The sequence below is a fragment of the Cyprinodon tularosa genome, unplaced genomic scaffold (assembly GCF_016077235.1).
Source record: "Cyprinodon tularosa strain WSP-4 unplaced genomic scaffold, ASM1607723v1 ctg666, whole genome shotgun sequence".
NCBI classification, from domain to species: Eukaryota; Metazoa; Chordata; class Actinopteri; order Cyprinodontiformes; family Cyprinodontidae; genus Cyprinodon; species Cyprinodon tularosa.
In genome coordinates this window covers 545479-569267 of record NW_024039414.1, presented here as the reverse complement: position 1 = coordinate 569267, position 23789 = coordinate 545479, and the positions used below count along the sequence as shown (strand labels likewise).

The following is a 23789-nucleotide window of genomic DNA, read 5'->3' as shown; positions in this document are numbered from 1 at the left end:
CAGATCTCCAGATGCATTTGAGATATCAAAAAAGTACTCCAGAGTTTTGTTCAGCATGGGGGTGAGTAGAAAATGAAGGCTAATCATGTTTTGGGTGTACTATTCCTTTAAGACAAATAATGCAGATTGAAGGAATAATAAATAAAAGGAGCAGAGAGAATCACAGATAAGGCATTTGATAGAGAATAGCAATTTAAAAAATGCACAGAGAATACCAGAATGAACTAAGAATCTAATTGTGATTGATGAACAAAAATGCCAGGATACAGAGAACATGAAAAAGAAGAAAAGAGACATTGTTACAGAAAAATATATAAACCCTCTAAAGATCAATACAATTAGTATTCTTCTTATTTAAAATAATAAAAATATCTTCCCTAACAATGATTTGTTAAGAAATCTTCTAAATTTATACTCTGTTTCAATCTCAGACCTCGGCAGGAAACATAGCGCTGAATTTTGATAGATATGCATGAACAGGAGCAAAGAGCAGGGCTGTTTCCCCTCCAGGCCTGAAAGTTGTGGTGGAGTGGAGATAGAGGAAGTTGGTCAGTCTGTAGACTGCTGGTTAGAGAGACGGTCTGCTGAGCTTTATGGGGAGATCCATTGGACTGCGTGAGCTGATACTAGAGCTTCACTCAGGGACCTGCAAGATGGAAGTCCAGATGTATATATATATATATATATATATATATATATATATATATATATATATATATATATATATATATATATATATATATATATATATATATATATAAAAACTGTTTTCTCACCCCTCGTGGGGTGGTATGTGTCATCCTCAAGCTCGGGTCCTCTACCAGAGGCCTGGGAGTTTGAGGGTTCTGCGCAGTATCTTAGCTGTTCCTAGGACTGCGCTCTTCTGGACAGAGACCTCTGATGTTTTACCTGGAATCTGCTGTAGCCACTATATATATATATATATATATATATATATATATATATATATATATATATATATATAGATAGATATATAGATAGATAGATAGATAGATAGATAGATAGATAGATAGATAGATAGATAGATAGATAGATAGATAGATAGATAGATAGATAGATAGATAGATAGATAGATAGATAGATAGATAGATAGATAGATAGATAGATAGATAGATAGATAGATAGATAGATAGATAGATAGATAGATAGATAGATAGATAGATAGATCTATGAACTTGGAAATTAGCCACAATTGAAACAATTTCTTTATAAATATACCACAAAATAAACCTATTAGAATCAGGGCTCTGTTGTTTACTCTTTTCGCTCCAGTCCAGATGGTGGCGCTAATGCGCTGCTATGTGAATTAAAACAGGAAAATGAAGAAGATCCTCATCCTATTATTAAAGATAAAATAAATAAGGTATGGCAGAAAAGATGGAATTTAGAAAAAAAGGAAGACATTTATATAAAATACATAAAGATATTAGCATAAGATATAACAGTATAATGAGTAGAAGAGAGGAAATATGGATAAATAGCTTAAGGATTGGGCATACCAGTTTAAATGCAGGTCTAAAAATAATAGGGAAACATCCAACGGGTAATTGTTGTTATTGTGGAGAAATCGAAGGAGTAGAACATGTGTTGATCTATTGTAGCAAATATATAAAAGTGAGGAAAGAACTGGAAAGGGTAATGGGGAGTTCAGTAAAGATGGCAGATTTATTAGGGAAGCATCAATCAGATAAGATAATTAAAGCACTTATTAAATATTTAAAAGATACAGAATTAGCTGGGAGAATTTAGTGTGTGTATGTGCGTGTGTGTAAGTATAGATAGAATTTAGTTTCATGAAGATATAAAGATATATAGGCATTATATTTCTGAATTACATCTCCGTCCAGTTGATGGCGGTAATGCACACAGGATGCAAACTGCCAGAAAACTCAATAGAAGAAGAAGAAGAAGAAGAAGATCCTCATCCTTCCATCGCTGGGATCATGTGAAGAAACCCGCGTATGGCAGAAGTAAAATCCCTCTGGGGTGAGTTAACTTTGATCAAATAAAACTTTATTAAGTAATGTTATAAATGTAAGTTATGAATATGTTGTTACAGCTCGTAAGGAGAAGTTTAGTTGTCATAAGGTGACGCCGTCCATCGTTAATTTAACTTTCGGTTCCGCTGGAACTTCTGTGTTTTATTACCTGCCGAGACTTTTTTTTCCCTTCTTTTTAATAAAATGAAAAATAAACTACCGTACGGAACACTACCAGTGAAATAAAAACAAGTACCATCAGGGGGCTGAGCATAATCCGACATAACATTTTATCGTTTCAGTTTACAAATATGAATAAATCATAAATGTTTTACATAACTGCAAAGCTAACAATGAGACAGTCAAACACTACAGGATCTAAGCACAGGAGAGATGTGGTTCATTAATAGAAAACCAGTTTAGACTGAAATTGATTTCCTTCACAAAAGAGCAATTAAATCTGTATGTCACTAAATGGAACAAAAAACACTTTTGAACGGATAAAATCTGTTTTTTAAGTTGAAAAAATACATATTTTACTTTAATATTTATCACAATAAGCTCATGTGTTCCTTTTTTTACTGTTAAGATAATTAAATGCTACAGCATGTAATAATTACAAGGATTTACTGACAGAAAAGTAATATATTATACATAAGGATGTCATTTATAATCATCTACAAGCTGATAGTTAACAGTGCAGTGATTAAATAGATAAATACCTATCTATATAAATATCTAGTGTAATAATTAAATAGATAAACACCTATCTATATAAATACCCAGTGCAATAATTAAATAGATAAATACCTATCTATATAAATACCCAGTGCAATAATTAAATAGATAAATACCTATCTATATAAATACCCAGTGCAATAATTAAATAGATAAATACCCAGTGCAACAGCTTATATCCACTTACAGCTATCCACTTAAGGAGTTCTGGAGAAAGCATTTGGATGAATACAAAAGGTTTTTTTTAGGGATGCACGATATAATCGGCCCCTTATCGGTATCAGCCTGTATCGGCCTTAAAACTGAATATCGGACATCGGCCACCCCACCGATATTTAACCCGATATTTGATCAGCTTCTGAGTTTCTAAAGTCTAAAAAAAAATAAAAAATACTACTACTTCTTCCTCAAAAACTTCTTTTTTTCAGACTTAAAAACTTCTAAAGACGAGGGAAAAAATATTGATACATTAAAATATCCCAATATCTTCATATGCTGATATATTGCCATTTAAAAACACCATATCAATCTCTTGTACTAATGAAATATTGCTATACGTCATCGTTATGCTACGAAATCCCCCGAAAATTCACGAAATGTTGCCATATTTTTATATGTTGATATATTGACGCGGTATCCATCTATTTTACTAACAAAATCTCACAAGAATTTCCAAATATCACGAGAGTTTGTAACAGAACGTTGAAATTTCACAAGATTTTGAAAGTAAAATAGATCGATACCGCATTTTGAAAAATCTATTTAATATCAGCATATGAAAATATATTTGAGTATATTATTTTTCAAAGTGTCAGAAATGGATAACAAAACTGCTATTTTCAATGACTACTTATTTTTGTCCAGCTTTAACATCGGTATCGGTTATCGGCTACATGAGTTTGAAAATATCGGCATATCGAAAATCGGGCAAAATCCCAATATCGTGCATCCCTAGTTTTTTTTCATCTTAAATTCTAAATGTTTACATATTTCTTTTACAATCTTGGCATAGTTACTGCTCTAAGTGGATTGATCTGTAAGATATAGGGATGTTTTAAAGTCTCTACACTCTAGTTAAAGGTTAATTCAGTACTTAGCAGACTCAGGGGAATCCCGTGCAGACCAGAGGGTTTCCTCTCTTCATCTGCAATGAAGTGACTCTCAGGGGGGAGGGAAGCGTGGCAGGAGGTCATGAGTGGGTCAGGGGTTGGTGATGGTAAGAGGGGAGGAGAGGTGTCTGGTGACCTGGAAGACGTGTGGAAAATTGAGGACAAGAAGGGGGCTTGTGTGAGTAGGGGGTCAACACTGATCTCTGTTCACTGGAATGCTGATTGCCCCCGTTCGTCATGCTGGTACTCCCAACTCCCAGGGAGATGTGCAGTAAAAATGCCTTCATGTGTAGCATTTCACTACGAAAACAAGCAGTTTGCCGGCTGTGGGAAGAGGTTTCACAAGTATGCATACATACTTGTATGTGTAGTTTTTTCAAATGATCAGATTCTTGTTGTAACTAAGAGCAAAAAGCAAAATATGAACTTGATGTTGCCTGTTATTTTACCAATTTATGGGATTTTGTGTGTAGAAATTTAAGCTCTGTGGAGTTATAAAATTGAGTCATTGACTTAGCTTATTGTAAGTCTGTCAGTTATAAAGGCCAATGCACAGACAAAGTATAAAAGTCAATGGCATCATGCATGCAGAGTTTGCAAATAGAAAAATACTATAGCATAAACAGGCATGTAATTCAGTCTTTATGTAAAATCTTAAAATTATATGTAAGATGTAAATACCCAGTGTGAGAGAAAACAACAACAAAAAGATGTGTCAGTTCATCAGACCATTCCACAGCTGTACTTTCATACCGCCCGTAACCCAGCGCCATAGAGAGACAAATTGTTTACGGCAGTAACGAAGCGACAGGAAGAACGCTCGTCACGCTCATAGACTTTCAGTGGTGGATCTACTCCCAGGGTGAGACCCACTCAAAGCACCAGTGATCCTTTATAGAAAAGTCCGCCTCAGTTGCCCGGTTCGCTTGTGCAATGTTGCCAACTCAGCAACTTTGTCGCTATATTTAGCGACTTTTCAGACTCCTCCAGCGACTCTTTTTCAAAAAACCGACTAGCTACAAAATCTAGCGACTTTTCTGGTGTCACTAGCGGCTTTAAGAGACTCTTAAATGAAAGCGGCAGGAGCTGCCATGGGTCGCCTCCCCCATCCCAACCCCGCAGGAGTCCACCCAGAGCTACAGTCAGAGCCACGGCATGTTTACCCTGAATGTAAGCAGGGAGGGGCTTACATTCAGGGCGGGAGCGAGCGGGATGTGAATGTAAAATGTTATTTGGTCTAAAATAAATAACTGAATTTGAAATGTTTTATCTTAAATAACGGCAACAGTCACTTAAAGCTACAGTGTGTAATTTTCAGCGACATCTAACGCTCAGACTGCAGACCGCATCAACATGAACATCTCCCCCCCCCCCCCAACAGTACGGCGAGCGTTACGGGACAAAATGTCTTCCACGACGTCCGCATCACCTACCTTCTCAAGTGATGAGGTTTGTTTACATAGATAATTTTAATACTGCCATCTATTGTTCAGTACCGTCTCAGTTTATCTCTCTCAACTTGCCGTAGTTACTTTCGAGCATAATGGGCGATCTCGCAATCGCTAGTTTGTTGGCTCTGCGCTGCCGTAGCGCAAAGATGTCTGCCTCCATGGATGCGAGACCCGCTCCTATGTAATTATAAATAACGAATTCGGAATATCTTCAGAACGGCTCCAAATAATTTTCCTCCCATGGTCCTTCTTCTCAGCTCTTATCCTACTTTGGAGCCCTAACACATATATATATGATATATATATATATATATATATATATATATATATATATATCATATATATATATATATATATATATATATATATATATATATATATATATATATATATATATGATATATATATATATATATATATGTTATCCCTGTTATTGTCCAACAATATTCATTCTCTGCATTTTGACCCATCCCCTTTGGGAGCAGTGGGCTGCCATTGTGTGGCGCTCGGGGACAGTGTGGGTTTAAGGGTTTTGCTCAGGAACCCAGAGTTGAGTATGTTGGGTTAAAACCAGGTACATGCAACCTATTTATGGAAAGTATGTGAGCTTGAATGCAGATAAAAAATTAATAAGAACGACATGAGATCATTTTTAGGAACACCATTTTGTTTCATATGTTAATTCAAACTTCAAACTTCCTATTGTGGATCAAGAGTGACGAGCAGCTGTTTGAAAAAAGGTTTTTAAACTACAGACAAAGGCGACATATTTCTCATATTTATCACCAAGAAGAAAGCCCAGTTAGTTTGCTTTGCCTTCTTTTTATGGGCAGAAGATCCCTAAGATTCCTACGACGACGTGGAAGCGTGTCGGAGCCAACATAGCTCGTGGGAAATTTTTACAAATCACTGTGGTTTGTTTTTTGTCTGACTTGCTGTAAACGAAATATTGCAGAACTGGCAAACTACTAAAACACTTCTCTGTGCCAGTTTCCTCTGCCTCTGTTTCCTCTGAGAGGGTGGCAGCGTGTCTGGGTCCGTGATTACAATTGGTTGGGAGGAAGTGGTGCGTTAACCTTCATCATAGGCTACAGTGAAAAGCAAGGCCATCAATTGGGACTGAACCAGCTGATAATGAACTTGCAATGACTAGATTTCGGCTGGTGTCTTGCACTTCATGCCTTTTGGCACCTCTCTTTCTTCACATGTTCAATACTTTAATTAGTTACTATCAGTTCAATGATTATAACTGTAATTTCCTTACTGACCAGGGTTTTAGCCTCTTACATGAAATATTGGACTCCTTAATCCGGCTGTTAAAAATTCAGTTGTCTTTCACCAATTTAGCAATTTAAGCTATGGCTCTTAGCAACGTTACTAATCACTGTGAGGGACCAAACTTAAATAAGGACAAAAGGTGTTCAAAATTTGAAAAAGTACTTTCATTTAATTGTGTCAAAAATGGTTAACAAAGGCTGAAAAGCGATACAAAATAACATGGATCCAGGCCCAACTTAACTGAAGTCAACTGAGGATCCAACTCAAACAAAAAAACTGACCTGCAAACAAAGAACTAAAGGCTGCTTAAAAAGGGATGGAGTAACCCAAGTCTACCACATGAGGGAGGCACAACATAAAAGTATAAAACAAATACAAAATTAACCATTCTATGAAACAAATAAAGCAAAACTAACTTTTACTGAGCAGAAACAATAAGTGAGTATTTAAGTGACAAACTAATTGAAAACAAATTGAAACAAGTCTCCCCCGTCAGTCTTTCAAAAATGGTACGCTCCAGGTTTCCTCCTCCAGCTGGTTTGCATCAGCAGCACCTCAAACAAAAGACAAGTGTAAATAAACCATTCAGACAGACATTAACTAAAGTGTGCACCCATTAGAAAATACCTGTCTAAAAGAAATAATCAACTTAAACATAAACTGTAATCTAATATAAAGCAAGAAAAAAATACTAACATGATGTGGTGGTGGGAGGATCATCCACCACAACCACCAACCAAGTAAATGTGTCTCTGTTCATTCAAATGCTACTAAAAGAAGAGTGCAGGGCTCGATGTTAACCATCGCCCGATCTCCCGGGGCAAGTAGTTTTTATTGTCGGGAGAGTACAAATTTTTACCACTTGCCAAAGGGCAAGTGGTAAAAATCCTTAACGTCAACCCCTGGAGTGAATCCAGCCTGAGTGATTAATCATTCACTGTGTAAAATAAACACAAAAGAATGCAAGTTAAAATACAATGGTACCATTATTAGCTACAATCACACAGTATAATATCTAATAACTAAGCAAAACACAAAACATTACTGAAAATAAGCAAAATAAAGAAATAAAAGGGGAATAGGTGTTTAAAAGTCCCTTCAAAGTCTGAGGGATGTTCAAAGTTTAAGGATTAATGCATTGAAAGTGTCCTTTAGAAATAGCAGCAGATAAAATATGAATAAATCCTGACACAAACCAGTAGAAGACGAATATGAAGCTCACTAGAGTGAAATGCGTTGCCTTGACAATTTGTGCAATTTTTTGCTGAAAGTCCTAAAAAGAAAAGGCCAAGACATATTTGGACAAAGACTTGGCTGAGCAAACATGGCTACTATGGTTTGTCAGTTTTACAGAAAGAACCCCATTTCACTCATTGCCATGCTGCTGTGTTTTCATCTGAGAGGAAGAAGAAAAAGAAGAATCGTTGTTTGCGCCCTGAGCGATTTTTCCCACGATGGTCGTGAACTCACGATTCCTGATTGGGAGGTGGTCGTGAGAGGCTGATCGCCGCTCGTTACGCTACACGATGCACGAACAGGCTGAAAGTCGTTCCGATCGGAAATTCTCGTACGACTGGAAAATCACCCCGAAAAAGGGCAAAAAATCACACAGTGTACGCTAGGCTTTAGCTAGCCACAGGGCTTCTGGTTCTGGTCTGGTCAAACTGAAACAAAGAAAGGGTTAGCTCACGATGTATAATGTATTCAGCATGAGGTAGCTGCAGCTCCATGTAGCAATTAGCTTTAGCAACACGTGACTCATTCAGTCTATGTAGTGGGCATTAGCATTCAGTTAAACTCTTAAAGAGACGACTTTGCAAACTCACAGTAGCCGAAACGTCTCCTTTTAGCTACGGTGGTTAGTAGGGATGGAACGGTTTATGAAAACCGTCCGAACCGTTTGGTTCGACTATCTCGGTTCGATTTGCGTGTGTTGCGTTCGGTTCATGCGCTGCTCCTTTTTCTCATAGGCGAAGCGTTAACACTCCAGAGCAGAAGGTGGCGGTACTGCGACCAAAGCCAACCACCAGTAGTAAACAAGAAGAAGCGAAGCAGCGTAGCCGGGTGTAGCAGAAAAAAATCAGTTGTTGTGGAGAATTGTGTCGGAATGGCGAGTGGGAAAGAACAGGAGTTGGAAGACCCGCCAGCAGCACTTTATAGGTCTGCTGTATGGGAGCGCTTTGCATTTAGAGTGACCTACGATGACGGCCGAAAGAAAGTTGTGGATAAAAGTGCAACAGTGTGCAAGCATTGTGCAACACGTTTTGTTTATGCTAACAGCAACACGACCATAACAGATTTTCCTAACTATCAACATATACCGAACCGAAAACCGTGACCATGAAACCGTGAACCGAACCGAACCGTGGATTTTGTGAACCGTTCCACCCCTAGTGGTTGGCCACAGCCTGTAGCAGCAGTTCCTCGGTGCTGCTCCGTCTCTCCATCTCAGGCAGTCATGGGTCTGGCGGCTTCTAATGGCTCCTTCAACAAACAGCGATTGGGGTTTCCGTTGTTCGGTGGTTAGATTCAGGCTGGCAGAGCTGGGTTAGCTCTTCTCTGTCTCTGCTGCTGCAGGCTTCAGGGAAAACTGTTTTCAGCTCCTTCTGAATCACAGGAAAAAAGCAGTCTGACTCGGTCCAGCGAGCACAGACCGAGCTTTATAGATCCCTCTATATGTCATTACACTGCTCCTCTATTCTTATATAGATATGTCATATTGTCCTGATTGTTTCAGTTCTCTTCATTCCTGTTACATTTCAGCACAATTAGATGAACTAACATATTTCTATGTTCCTTTTTTAGATTTACAAGACAGAGAAAGGACTGAACTGGTGCGATTCACAGGAGTACTAACTTTTGAGAGCTAAACTCACACCAGTAAAACTGACACTTGTTACGGAGCGGTGAAATGGCGGAAAATGTACCAAATTTTGAGCGAGAAAAAATCTCCTGCTCCATCTGTTTGGATCTACTCAAAGATCCAGCAACTATTCCCTGCGGACACAGCTACTGTATGAGCTGTATTAAAATGCACTGGGACGGACAAGATCAGAGGGGAAACCACAGCTGCCCTCAGTGCAGGAAGGTGTTCAGACCAAGGCCTGATCTCCTGAAAAACATAGTGTTGTCAGAGTTGGTGGAGGATCTGAAGAAAAATGGACTCCAAGCTGCTCCAGCTGATCACTGCTATGCTGGACCTGAAGATGTGGCCTGTGATGTCTGCACTGGGCGGAAGAGGAAAGCTGTCAAGTCTTGTTTATCCTGCCCAGCCTCATATTGCAACACTCATCTTCAGTCTCACTATGACGCTCCGCCATTAAAGAGACACAAATTGACAAATCCATCAAAGAAGCTCCTGCAGAACATCTGCTCCCATCATGATGAGGTCATGAAGATCTTCTGTCGTACTGATCGGCAGTGTATCTGTTATCTCTGCTTAATGGATGACCATAAAGGCCATGAAACAGTCCCAGCTGAAGCAGAAAGGACCGAAAAGCAGAAGGAGCTCCAAAAGATACGACAACAAATCCAGCAGAGAATCCAGGAACAAAAGAGAGATGTGAAGCGGCTTCATCAGGAGGTGGAGGTCATCAATGGCTCTGCTGATAAAGCAGTGGAGGACAATGAGAAGATCTTCACTGATATGATCCGTCTCATCCTGAGAAGAAGGCGGGATCTACAGCAGCAGATCAGATCCCAGCAGGAAATTGAAGTGTGTCGAATACAGGAGTTTCAGGAGAAGCTGGAGCAGAAAATGACTGAATTAATAATGAAAGATGCTGAGCTGGAGAAGCTCTTAAAAACAGAGGATCACACCCAGTTTCTCCAGAACTACCCCTCACTGTCAGCACTCAGTGAGTCTACACACTCATCCAGGATCAATGTTCGTACTCAGAGATATTTTGAGAAAGTGACAGGAGCTGTGTCAGAGCTCAGAGAGAAAGTGGATGATTTCCTGAGAAACACGTGGAAAAACATCTCACACTTAGCTACTAGAGTGGATATCATACTGTCAGGACCAGAACCAAACACAAGAGCTGATTTTTTGGAATATTCACAAGAGATCACTCTGGATCCAAACACAGCAAATGGGAAGTTGACATTATCTGAAGGGAACACAAAAGTAGCTTTCATGGACTCAATGCAGTCTTATCCCGATCATCCTGACAGGTTTACTAATCATAATCAGGTTCTGAGTAGAGAGAGTCTGACTGACCGCTGTTACTGGGAGGTGGAGTGGAGAGGAGGTGGAGTTTATGTAGCGGTTTCGTACAAGAATATCGATAGAGCAGGGTGGTCGGATGGATGCTTGTTTGGATTTAATGATAAGTCGTGGTCATTGCAGTGTTTTACAAACAGCTATACCTTCTATCACAACTACATGCAAGCTCCAGCTTCAGGTCCAGTTTCCTCCAGAATAGGAGTGTACGTGGATCACAGAGCAGGTATTCTGTCTTTCTACAGCGTCTCTAGAACCATGACTCTCCTCCGTAGAGTCCTTACCAGATTCAGTCAGCCTCTATATGCTGGGATTAGGCCTATCCTTAATGGAGATTCTGCTCACTTTGTTAAACTGAAATAATCTGTAATCATCAGAGATGCAGTGAGTTAAAAATGTGTATTTTATTTACGGTTTCTCTAGTTTATAATCTTTAATACAGAGAACTCTTTGTTGTGTCATTATTTACCGCTTAGAGATCAGCAGTATTAATTGAGCTCCTTTGTGGCCTTGATTGTTGTTTTGTTTGTGTTTGAGTTTGTTTGGATGGAGGTCATCACTGCCCAGAAGGTTTTTATTCCATTAAATTAATTAAAATTACACCGATTGCTTTGTCAGACCAAATGTTGGTCAAAGCTAGGGCTGTAACTAACAATTATTTTGCAAATCGATTAATTTGGTGATTATTTTTCGGATTAATCAATTAATTATCGGATAGCCAAAGGTTCTTTAAAGAAGATTTTTTTTTTTAAGAAATTAAACCAGGTGAAACCAAAACCTTTCAAATTGAGGAGTTCTGGATAGAGAATATTGACGGATAAAGATTTGTTGTATCTTGATATAAGTACAGCTCTAATTGAATCAGTGTGTCAGCGAAAGGCATGTTTTAGAGTCTCTATTTACTCCAGTTACCAATTAATCGATTAATTTAGTCTGTCCTCTCTATCCAAATTCTCAACCTTTGGTATTCAAAAGTGTGTCCTTCTTCTTGAGGTGCAAGTGTGTATATATATATATATATATATATATATATATATATATATATATATATATATATATATATATATATATATATATATATATATAAATCTAAACTTCTTTTTTGCATTTTTTTTTTGTTTTGTTTTTGGCAAATTTATAGAAAAAGTTTGAGCTTAAAATCCAATTGTCTGGACATCAGAAGTCTGAAAAACATTCTGTGTAGCATCGACCTGGACTTCCTCAATATCATCGTCAATGAAGTACTTCTGGGTGAGGTAGTGCAGCCTGGTACACCGTCTCATTGGGATGGCTCTGCGGCACCTTAAGCCATTCCAGTCCTACCCGCTATTCAATCAACAGACAAAGCTTTTCGGTTTCTCCAAGCTTAGTTGACAATTGTTTCCATAATCGATTAATTCATCCCTGGTCAAAGCTATGTACAGACAAGCTGATGGAAACTATTATTTTCATGATCCTCATCAATCGGGATGTCATCTTATTGGAAAGTCAAATAATCATATGAATGTTCCACATGTCCCTACTTGATACATTTCCAAACACACCACGAATTGCCCCTTTAGTTTTCCAAAGCAATGAACAACTCTGTGCTTCTACAACTCAAACAGGAAATAAATTAGCTTTTGGACCAAAGATGAATGTTAGTTTTTATGGATTGCTAAAACACTAAACCGTGTTGTCTGAACAGAACCCTCAGTTCAGACAACATAGAATACAGCTACCTTTTCTTCCCAGCTCCTTGCTTGCTTGCCTTCTTTTACTCTTAACTTTATTATGCCACTGCTCTTATGGCAAACTAGTAACTACACCTCCCAGCTTGCCAAGTAGTCACCTATAGAGGTTGTCATACTACGACTGTAGTAAGCAATGCCCTATTTTTCAGCTACTGGCTGAGGCGAAGAGGAACCCAACATCTCAGTTCAACCACATAGTAGACCTTTTGATGGTACACCTTTGATGGAGAATCTCTTTATCGTCACCCCTCAGAAGCGAGGGGTGAAAACGCCATTCCTTTCTTTGTAAATACTCTTCCCCTTGGCAACCTTGACTTGGGATTTGATTTAATGTTGATATTTATCCAAGAGAGGCATGCTAAAATTTTCTGTTTGATGTTTCCTAGTGTGGCTAAATTCATTTGAAAATCATTTTATTGTGTTGGTTTCTGTTAAGCAGTTGCCCCGAGAGTGACTGAAAGTAAGGTTATGCCTGATGCGCATACAAGCCACAGATAAAATTAGCATCCTCTCGCAATGTCTCCTTTTCTGGCTGACTCCTGGGGTGGGCGTGTACAGCACAAACACCAAGCTTACAAAAACCCAGTACACCAGGAAGTAGAAAACACAGCCAAGTCTTTTCATGCCATAGATGACGGACAGTAATTTCTTCCCGAGAGTTTTTTCACAATTCATTGATTGTGGTGGTATCCTTCCATCTATTTTCCGTCACGTTTACCCCAAGTGGGGTTGCGAGGGGTGTTGGTGCCTATCTACGAGCGAGATGCAGGGTAAACCCTGGACAGGTCGATTGTGGTGGTATTTATGAGATAAATCAATGCATGTCTCCATATGTTTACATTTGCAAACTCTCGCCAGCAGAAGCTGTTGCTCTTTCGCCATGTTTTTTTTTTTTTTTTTGCGCTGACCTGTCCATGTATTTACAAATTTTCCTTAGTGTGCTTTGCATGGAGGCTGTACGGCGGGGCTTGGAAGTCATAAATCATGTTATTTTCCTATACTTACCTCACGGATGCATCAAGCATTTGCCAAGCTTTATGCTGAGTAACGGTTCACTGTCTCTCTCTTAAGCTGCCCTTCCTTTCATCCGTTTCACGGTTAGCTTATTGTTCCGACTCTGTGTCTCTACGACCTGTTGGAGCTAGCTGGTTGGCTTTTTTAACCCACAGTCATCCAGGTTATGGCAACCGTTAACAGGCTTAAATTGGAAGGCAACCTGTCAGTTCGACAACTATCCAGGAGTCTTCGTCAATTCTGTTGGCTCACAACAGAGCAATCTCTAGTTGGAGCACTGATGTATTTTAGCAGCATGGACGTGCATCCTCCTAAGTCCAAGTCAGATGCAAATCAAGTAGGCACCCGATTTTTTTATTTTTATTTTTGGATTATTGGAGTTTTTTGTTGTTCATGTGCCGTGTGATTTGCCTTTTGAGTCATAATAGTAGTGCTTATGCCGTTTCTTGGGAATGTCTTCCATGATTAGCTTTTTAATGCTTGGAAGCTAAAACTGCAAGTCTGCCCCTCTGTTTGGTGATGGCTTTTTACAAAGATTGCTTTCTCTATCCCTCTTTAAAGCCATCTGTCCTCTCTATCCAAAATCTGAAAACTGGTATTCAAAGGTGTGTCCCTTTTTTTTTGAGGTGCAAGTGTATATATAAATCTTGCCCAGAAATGCTGGCTCTTTGTCGTATGTTTGTCTGATTGTTGTTTGGTTTCTCCAATATAGAAGGCTGTACAGTCCTCACTGTTCTAGATCGCATACACAGCGCCGTTCAGCTTAGGTTTGAGTGTTCTGTCTTTAGGAGGAACCAGTTTTTGTCTGAGTTTGTTTTTAGTCTTGAAGTTCACTGGTATGTTGTGTTTTGAGTAATTCCATCTGAGTTTCTCAGAGATTTCTTAAACATATACAATTTCAATGTTTTTGCATCTCTGTGTGTTCAGCAGTGTGGTTCTTCCTGCTAGTTGGTTTTGCTGACTTAATAAACAGCCAGTTGGGATAACCACAAGCTTCAAGTGATTTCCTAACATGTTTTTGTTTCTTTTATTTACCCTCTGTAGTTTAGGGAATATTGTCAGCCCAGTAACTCAGCGTCCTGATCACTAAAAGTTTATGTTCCAGTAGATGATGAGAGTCAAAATGAATGTATTGGTCTGTATGTATAGGTTTCTGGTAAACCTCAATATTAAGACTTTAATTTGTCCTCAATGCCCACAGCACAATATTATTTAACCTTGCTGTTTGTTAGTTTTTCCATTGTGTTTTTTATATTAGTGGTAACTACTGCAATAATTACTGTAACATGTTAAATGTATTGTAACTATTGATTTAATAAATTTTAACTTGATAAAATAAAAGATAAAATGTGGTTGTCTGCAGTTTATTTTAAATTAGTAAACATTTGGTGCTGCTGACCACCTCTACAGCTGAGCTGTTGATGACCAGTGGAGCGTGGTTAGGCCGGTTCTTCCTAAAGTCAACGATGATCTCCTTCATCTTCTCGACGTTCAGGATCAGGCCATTGACTCTACACCAGCTGCTCCACCTCCACCTTGGTCCGTAGACGCCTCGTTGGACGGGGTCTGTCTGTGGTGTGCATGAGTCAGCATCCGCCATGTTGAATGTGGCAAATCTGCTGTTAGACTCAGACACTTAAACAGTACCAGAGGGACTTTAATCTCAGAATATATTTTATATTTGTAATATTAAATTTTTTGTAATATTACAAGTTTATTTCGTATCCCTTGGCTTCATCCTGACTTTATTCTCACAAAGAAGAAAAAATGATTTTAAATAATCAAACATGATCTTATTACTCCAAGACTGAAATTGTTCTACAAACTGTGATTACTCTGGAAATATTCCCCTTTAGTTATCAATATATGACATTTTTCTCATAACATTACCAATTTTGTTCTACTTTTTTTTTTTTTTCTAACTTTATTGTCCTAGGACCTTTTTTTCTTATATTACCTGTATTAATTTTATCTCTTTAATGTCCCCCAATTTCCTTTTTAATAAAATTGCCAAACTCACCTAGAGCCATAGCTCTGTTGAACTTGCCATTCCAATTGATTTCACATAATAAAGTAAAAAATCTTGGTGTTGTTTTTCAGGACCTGTCATTTAAATCCCATATCAAAAAGATTTCTAGAATTTCCTTCTTTCATCTGCGCAATATTGCAAAAAATAGAATTATCCTGTCCAGGGGTGATGCTGAGAAACTAGTCTATGCATTTGTTACTTCAAGGCTGGACTATTGTAATATTTGTAATATTTTACTATCAAACTATAGTTAAAAGTCTTCAGCTGATCCAAAAGTCTTCCTGTTTAATCCAGAATTGTTCTCAATCTGTAGGTTTACTAGTGGTTCCTAGAATTTCTAAAAGTAGAATGAGAGGTAAATCTTTTAGACCTTGAGGCAGACACCCTGTCTACTATTAAGGGTAGGCTTAAAACTTTTCTCTTTGATAAAGCTAGTTAGAGGAGCTCAGTTTTTAAAGTTTTCTCTATAGTTATGGTGCTATAGGCTTAGACTTCTGGAGGACATGAGGACTCGTTGTCAACATTCGGCTTAATTGTTTCTCTATGCTCCCATTCTGCAGTATTTGTTCAATCTCTAACATTTTGTTCTCTGCTTTTTCTTATAACTTCACCTGTTTCCATTGCAATCATGTTTCTCTGAATGTGACTAACTGTATTTGCTCTATATATCTATTTAAAGCTATATCTATCAATATAAATATATCTATCTAAAGCTATATCTATCAATATAAGTATATCTATCTAAAGCTATATCAATATAAATATATCTATATAAAGCTATATCAATATAAATATATCTATCTAAAGCTATATCTATTAATATAAATATATCTAAAGCTATATCTATCAATATAAATATATCTATGTAAAGATAAATCTATCAATATCTATCTATCTATCTATCTATCTATCTATCTATCTATCTATCTATCTATCTATCTATCTATCTATCTATCTATCTATCTATCTATCTATCTATCTATCTAATAGCCCCCCCTTTGAAATGAGAATGAATGTCCTGTCCCTCTTTCGTCCAGTAGGTGTCAGTAATGCAGGGTTTGTCTGTCAACTGTTGCTAAGAAGAGAAGAAGAAATCCTCCTCTGTCACGTGACACGTTGTTGTTTTTTAAATCTGACCGCGGGACTCCGCTGAGATAACCAGGCTTCCAGCGTGGAATAAAGAACAGGAATCACAGTAAGTTTTTGTCAAAAACTTTTTGAATATAACCCATTTTAACCCGGGAATATTACAGCTAAATAAAGTAAATATAAGAAAACGGACTAGAAAACGTTCTCTCTTAGAACAGAGAGCTGAAAAACTATCTTACTGATAGCAGGCTGTCATGAGTTAGCTTGGCATTGCTAGTGTTAGCTTGTAGCCTGGTCAGCATTTTAAGCTGTAGAGACCTTACTTACTTCAGGGTGTTTAGCTTCACCCTGCTACCATAGTTTAACAAGATGTTTGTGCCTTTTTAATCAGTATAAACAAGGCTTCTGTAACTATACAGCATATTTAAATTGAACTTTTGTTTTGTGCCAAGAAACATTTAAATCAAACACAGAAAGAGTCATGCAGACATGAAAAAACAAAAAAGAGAATGCAAAGAGCTTAAGACAAAATTTTTTGGCATATATTTTTCTTTTTTTATCTTTATAAGAGAAAAGAGTTTAGAAACTGTAAATTTACAGTCATTTCTACTATTTTTCAAGGCTGTAGTTTTAAACAGATTAAATTGTCCAGTGAGCTGTTTCCAAACGAAATTTATTTTTGTTTTACACTTGTGTAAACAAAATGACAAAATCTCTCTAAAGATGGAAAAATGGGGTTTAAAGTAATCGATAAACCAATGAAAGGAGAATTTAGCATTTCTCCATTTTAGCACAGTGGATGTGAAATTTACCCAACAGCAGGATGATATTAATGGTATCAGAAACAGGCTGGGGGAGATGGTCCATATAAAAAATGACATCATTTAGGATTTAAATTTAATTTTTTTGCTGCAGCTACACTGTTTTCTTTCAGCAAACCAGATGCTACATTCTACTTTAAGCAAAAAAAGACGACAACAAAAAACTGCTACTAAGACGGCATCCACAATATTGTTATAGTGGGTATTTTTTACCTTTCTACCAATAAATACTTCTAGCTCTTAATTCAAACGTAATAAAATCTAGAAATGGAACAAAATCATGTATGATTATGTTAGCTGCAGTGTATGAAGATTATTATTATTATTATTATTTTTAAGTGTGTATTTGAAGTTGTAGATAGAGATGCAGTCTAAGTTTTGTATTTGTAGAATAAAAAAAATCACAATTACAATTTTTATTTTTTTTTATTTTTTTTACAACTGTTCAAATTTTAAGTACAAATGCACACATTCTGTTCTACATGTTTCACATAAAAAACCTCTTACATTCTCAGTTTTGCTCCAAATAGTTCAGAACTGTTGTTGCAAAACTATTTGTGCATTTTAACTTTGGTGTTTTGTTAATGTAGTTTTTTCTTTTTCTTTTTCTTTTTTTTATTGTTGTCACAATTAAAATAAAAGTTACACCTCTTCAAATTCCTGACTTACAGTACAGACATTGTTCTGTGAGTTGCACATTAAACATGTATTCCATTCAGTTTTGCTACAGTTGATCTAAATAAAAAAAATGGTGCAAAACTCAAATGATCTTTTATTGGGATAAAGGCAACAGACGCATATTTGGAAATAGGCCTTAAATTGTGTTTGACTTTATGAACATTGAAAGACCGAGGGTTGATAGGCGCCTTTTTAGGATGTTGATGTTTGAATTCTAATAGTGGGAAATATATTTAAGGGAAGGATAAAAGAAGATAAAAATCAGCTGTGGAAAAGTTTTAATGCAACAAAATGATAAATGCAGCCCAGAGAGAATATGTGAGAGTTTTATAAAAAATACATTTCTCTTGCTGTGTTTCCTGTTTGGTAAATATTGCTCCAGGAATCAATGTCCCAGAGTTAGATAATAGCCAAACAGATTTGCTTTTACAAGTAAACTTTTATGATTGTTGCTAAAAGGTTCTGCTTGGAAGTTATTCATAGAGCTTTTTTTAGGAATAGCTTAAAGTTCTTCAGCATTTGCAACAAGACACTCCATATCTGTTATCAGTCTGTTGTGGAGTGTGATCTCCTCTACTATCATCTGCTGAGGTAACTGCATCAGAAAAAAATGACTTTAGAGAGAATTTTTTTTTTTTATATACTTACTTTGGCCCCTTGACTTTACTTTATTACATCATGTTCTACTCATCCATATGGGTTTTGTGTCATTTGGAGGTGTTCCAAAGATATTCCGTTAGGTTATATCCAAGTAACGTCTTCCTATGAGCAACGACTTGAAGGCACAAACTAAACTGTTCATAATTTATCATTTATGGTACGCCAGCCAGCATTCATAACATGTCGTTATATTTTTTGTATTTATATCTTTTAAAAACAAAGCGGCGCATGTATGACGTCATCCGAGAGCCGCACTGGAGTTTTTTGGGGTTTTTTTCTAAAAAAAAAATTATTTAACCAATGTACATTACATCAGGCGGCTACGCTCTACTCCTTCTATTCATTCGGCTAGCTAATCTGAGTCGTTCAATTCCATTTCAAGAGTGAGATCATCTGTGGTAGCAGCACTAGACATCTTCCAGGCATGTGAGTAAAACTAGCAGCAGTTCAGCGGACAGGATGAGTGAATGGTAGCCGGCACGCTCGGATGACATCACACACACTCCGCTTTGTTTTCAAAAGATGTAAATATAACAAATATAACCGTGGATGTCTGGAGGACAGTGATTCGCCTACATGCTATGAATGCTGGCGTACCATAAATGATAAATTATGAACAGTTTAGTTTGTGCCTTCAAGTCGTTGCCCATAGGAAGATGTTACCTGGATATAACCTAACGGAATATCTTTAGAACGGCTCCAAATGACACAAAACTCATATGGGTGAGTAGAACATGATGTAATAACGTAAAATCAAGGGCCCAAGGTAAAAAAAAAAAACAGCGTTCCCCTTTAAAAAGGAGCTCCATAAAGCTAAAAACAGTGAGATTCCTCTTCAGAAGATTGTTAGACAACAAAAGTGTCTTCAGTCAGAGTTTCCTCTAGATCCGGTGAAGCACAGACCACTAGAGTAAATCTTTCCTGCCTTCAGCTATCGACATTAAAAAAAAAAAAAAAAACTCCCCCAGGATTTACTGAAGGGATTAAAGTATTCCAGGCCGGATTTCCGGCAATCGTAGTGATTGCCTGTGGGTAAAAAAAAAATAAAAATGACTCGTAAATAAATTTAATGTGGACTGTGAAATAAGATCTAATTTTCTTTTCCATGGGACAAATGTTAAATCAAATTATTTTGGTCAAAAGCCATTTTTTTTCTCACCGTGAACTAACGTGTTTCCATGTTCTTTCTCCTAGATCAACAAACCAGAAGGAGGAGTTAACTCCTGGAATTCACTTTGAAGATCTGACCTCAGACCAGTGAAACTAACAGTCATTGTTACTGAGAGGAGAAATGGCTCAGAAGGTTACTAATCTAGAGCAAGAAAAAATCTCCTGCTCCATCTGTTTGGATCTGCTGAAGGATCCAGTAACCATTCCCTGTGGTCACAGCTACTGTATGGACTGTATTAAAGACCACTGGGATACGGATGGTCCAAGGAGGAACTACAGCTGCCCTCAGTGCAGGAAAGAATTCAGACCAAGACCTGTCCTGCAGAAGAACATCATGCTAGCTGCTTTAATCGATGATCTAAATGGAATCCACATTTCTCCAGCTGATCACTGCTATGCTGGACCTGAAGATGTGGCCTGTGACGTCTGCATCGGGAGGAAGCTGAAAGCTGTCAAGTCCTGCCTGGTTTGTTTGGCTTCTTATTGTGAGAATCACCTCCAGCCTCACTATGATGCTCCACCATTAAAGAGACACAAACTGACACACCCTGTGAAAAAGCTCCAGGAGATCATCTGCTCTCGTCACGATGAGGTGATGAAGATCTTCTGTCGTACTGATCAGCAGTGTATCTGTTATCTCTGCTTAATGGATCAACATAAAGGCCATGAAACAGTCCCAGCTGAAGCTGAAAGATCTGAAAAGCTGAAGGAGCTTCACCAGAGTCTGCAAAAAATCCAGCAGAGAATCCAGGACCAGGAGAAGGAAGTGAAGCTGCTTCAACAGGAGGTGGAGGCCATCAATGTCTCTGCTGATAAAGCAGTGGAGGAAAATGAGAAGATCTTCACTGATCTGATCAATCAGATCCAGAAAAGAAGCTCTGATCTGAAGCAGCAGATCAGATCCAAGCAGGAAACTGAAGTGAGTCGAATCAAAGAGCTTCAGGCGGAGCTGGAGCAGGAGATCACTGAGCTGAAGAGGAAAGAAGCTGAGCTGGAGAAGCTCTCAAACACAGAGGATCTCAACCGGTTTCTCCAGAACTACCCCTCACTTCCAGAGCTCCCATTGAAACCACCAGAGATGCTGAGTGGCACATTGAAAAGGATCTCACTAAAGGTCCCTGGAGTGACCTTCAGTGAGTCTACACACTCATCCAGCATCAATATTCGTCCTCTGACGTACTTTAAGGATGTGACAGCAGCTGTGTCAGAGCTCAGAGAGAAAATACAGAAAACCTTGAGTTCCTCCTGGACAACCGTTTTCCTGACGGATTTAGGCGCCGTATGGCCGGCGATATTCTTAAAACGGTCACAAGATAACCCTCTAGATCCAAACAGAAATCTGATATCATCCGACTGGATCAGAAAAACACAGATGCAACAAGAGCAATCCCATCCTGACCGTCCGGGCAGATTCAGCCTGGCAGATTCCTCCTCCAGTTCCCAGAGGTTCTGAGTAGAGATCGTTACTGGAGAGGGGCGGATCTAGACAAACATATCATGGTAGTCGATTAATTGTTTGGATTCGATAAAAATAGAGTCCAAACCACATTCACTAAACCTCTATATCCTGGGATTCTGTTTTCTTTTTTAAGTTTAGTTCTCAGCTAAAGCTCAGCTAAGCTTAGTTCAGAGATCAGCTGTTTTTTTGTCATTTTTATTTGTCATTTTTGTCATTTTGATGTTGTAGTTTGGGTGCTGCCCCTCCCTGTTTCTGTTTCATAGCCTGTCACTGCTCAGTTGTTTATATCCATTTATAGAAGCGCTGAGGGAAACTGTATATTAAAGTACATCAGTCGTTGATTCTATGGAAAAAGAGAAGCTTCTCGTTTGTTCTGATTGTAGAAATGAACAAAATGGAAATAAAAGTGCAGAATAAATCTCTTTTTGCAGACTTTTTTTGTTGTTTAAGGGGTTTTTATGCCTTTTTTTTCAGTGAATAAAACACTTTTAGACTTAGACGGATTTATTTGTCATTTTGGTTTAGAACAGCTCTTTACAATTTCTTTTTTTTTTTTAAGTGCGGCCTTGAAAAACAGTAAAAAATATATAAAAACAGTAATATATATATATATATATATATATATATATATATATATATATATCCGGTGACGTACAGACCCCTAAAGTAAATCCTTCCTGCCTTCAGCTATCAACATAAAAAAAAAATTGTTTTTTTTAACCCATTTCTTTAAATAAAATTCCATATCCACCTCTGTGGGCTGCTTAAGTTTACCAAAGAAAGAAACTAACTGGAACATTTAGGTCACAGAACCTCTATCTGTTTGAGGATTCATCAAAACATGGATGAGGAACAGCAAAGGAAATGATTCAGAAATTAATTTCATAAAACACACTGCATTAAATTTTTAATCTTAAGTCAATTTGTCTTAAAATAAGTGCATTTTTTCTTGTATTGAGGTAAGTGAGACACTTTGCCAATGGAACAAGACAATTTACATTTAAAATAAGAAAAAACAATTGCATTGTCTTATTTCAAGTAAACTTTATCTAATTATCTTATTTTAAGAGTAAAAATACTCATTCCATTGGTAAATCCTCTTACTTACCATCTCAAATTAAGGGTAAATACACTTAATTTAAGAAATCTTTACTTATTTCTAGATTGTTTTTGCAGTGCATGTAGAAGAGCCAGACTAACAGTTCTTATTGAACTTAGCCAACATGTCGATCTGCATTACTGGGTTTTACCAAAAGAACAAGCTTGCTTTCTCAGTAATGAGTTCAACTAATGGGTGCTGCAGTCGATCACGGAGCTCACTGAGAAACTACAGTGATAACTTGCATCATAAAACCATAGTCTTCTATAAAATCAGTGGGGATGACAAGATTTTATCATTTATGTCCACGTGTTACTCAGATTTTAACCAGAATCTGAATTAGATCAACATTACTACATTTTTGCATTTAAAAGTACCCCAGCCCTTGCAACAGGTAAACACTAAAAATGAGTTCTGGCTGGTAGCTAAGACTGATTACGCTCACTTTATTTCTGCAAGGTAACAAAATATTTACAGAATCTGTGACAGATTTTCATGTTGCAGTAACTATCTAAATTAGGCCTGGGCAATTCATTTAATTTTCAATATGATCTTAATTTAACAAAACACAGCTGTAAAATTGCAATATGATTTTTATTTATAGTATAATTTACCAGATTAAGGCACTAAATTTCTCCCTCCAGCCCTTTAGATGGTGATTAAATGCTTGTAGTGGATTTTTGATCAAACAGAAAGGTAGAGAGAGTTGCAGCTATAACACAGATCCATGCAAGTAGAAGTAAACACTTTTTTTCACACAGTTACAGTAAAGTCTTTTAACAATGGACTCCAAGCAAGCAAACCTTCAAAAATCGAAGGTCTGGGGTGAAACATTTAAAAGATTGGAGTTAATTCAAGAAAAATCTAAATAAAATTGCTATTTTGGTTAAAAATATTTGCAATTTAGTTTTGATAAAATAGTTGAGCCCTAATCCGAATTAAATTGCAGCTTTTAACCCTTTTAAAACCCGATCCAAGAATAAAACAAAACAGAAAATTACTTTTTTTTGGTTTGAATTCCTTATTTGGCCTTTTAACAAAATATGTAAAAAGAAAAAACAGAAATACATTTTTTATATTAATAATTTATTACTATGTGATAAGTCCAGATTATCTTTTGTGTAGTCTTCTACTGGCTGTTATCAGGTATATCTGATTGTGTATCTAGGATTTTGAGCAAAGTTTTTACCATTAAATTATGCAAAAGGTGTCAGACGCAAAACATTTCAGAAACCGTAT

At 37.3% G+C, this 23789-nt stretch overlaps 2 protein-coding genes across 2 annotated transcripts; both read left to right on the top strand.

Moving 5' to 3' along the window:
* Positions 1-1870: 1870 nt before the first annotated feature.
* Positions 1871-11812, top strand: LOC119771347 (tripartite motif-containing protein 16-like). Its single transcript, XM_038267215.1, has 2 exons — positions 1871-2007; positions 9382-11812. The coding sequence occupies exon 2, from the start codon at positions 9488-9490 to the stop codon at positions 11159-11161; it is 1674 nt and encodes a 557-aa protein (XP_038123143.1). The 5' UTR covers positions 1871-2007; positions 9382-9487; the 3' UTR covers positions 11162-11812.
* Positions 11813-16619: 4807 nt separating this feature from the next.
* On the top strand, positions 16620-21874 carry LOC119771333 (E3 ubiquitin/ISG15 ligase TRIM25-like). Its single transcript, XM_038267202.1, has 2 exons — positions 16620-16769; positions 20017-21874. The coding sequence occupies exon 2, from the start codon at positions 20114-20116 to the stop codon at positions 21443-21445; it is 1332 nt and encodes a 443-aa protein (XP_038123130.1). The 5' UTR covers positions 16620-16769; positions 20017-20113; the 3' UTR covers positions 21446-21874.
* The last annotated feature ends 1915 nt before the right edge of the window (positions 21875-23789 follow it).

What these genes read in the sequence shown, in the direction of transcription:
- LOC119771347 (XM_038267215.1), top strand. Translation starts at nt 9,488, where the DNA reads ATGGCGGAAAATGTACCAAATTTTGAGCGAGAAAAAATCTCCTGCTCC.
- LOC119771333 (XM_038267202.1), top strand. Translation starts at nt 20,114, where the DNA reads ATGGCTCAGAAGGTTACTAATCTAGAGCAAGAAAAAATCTCCTGCTCC.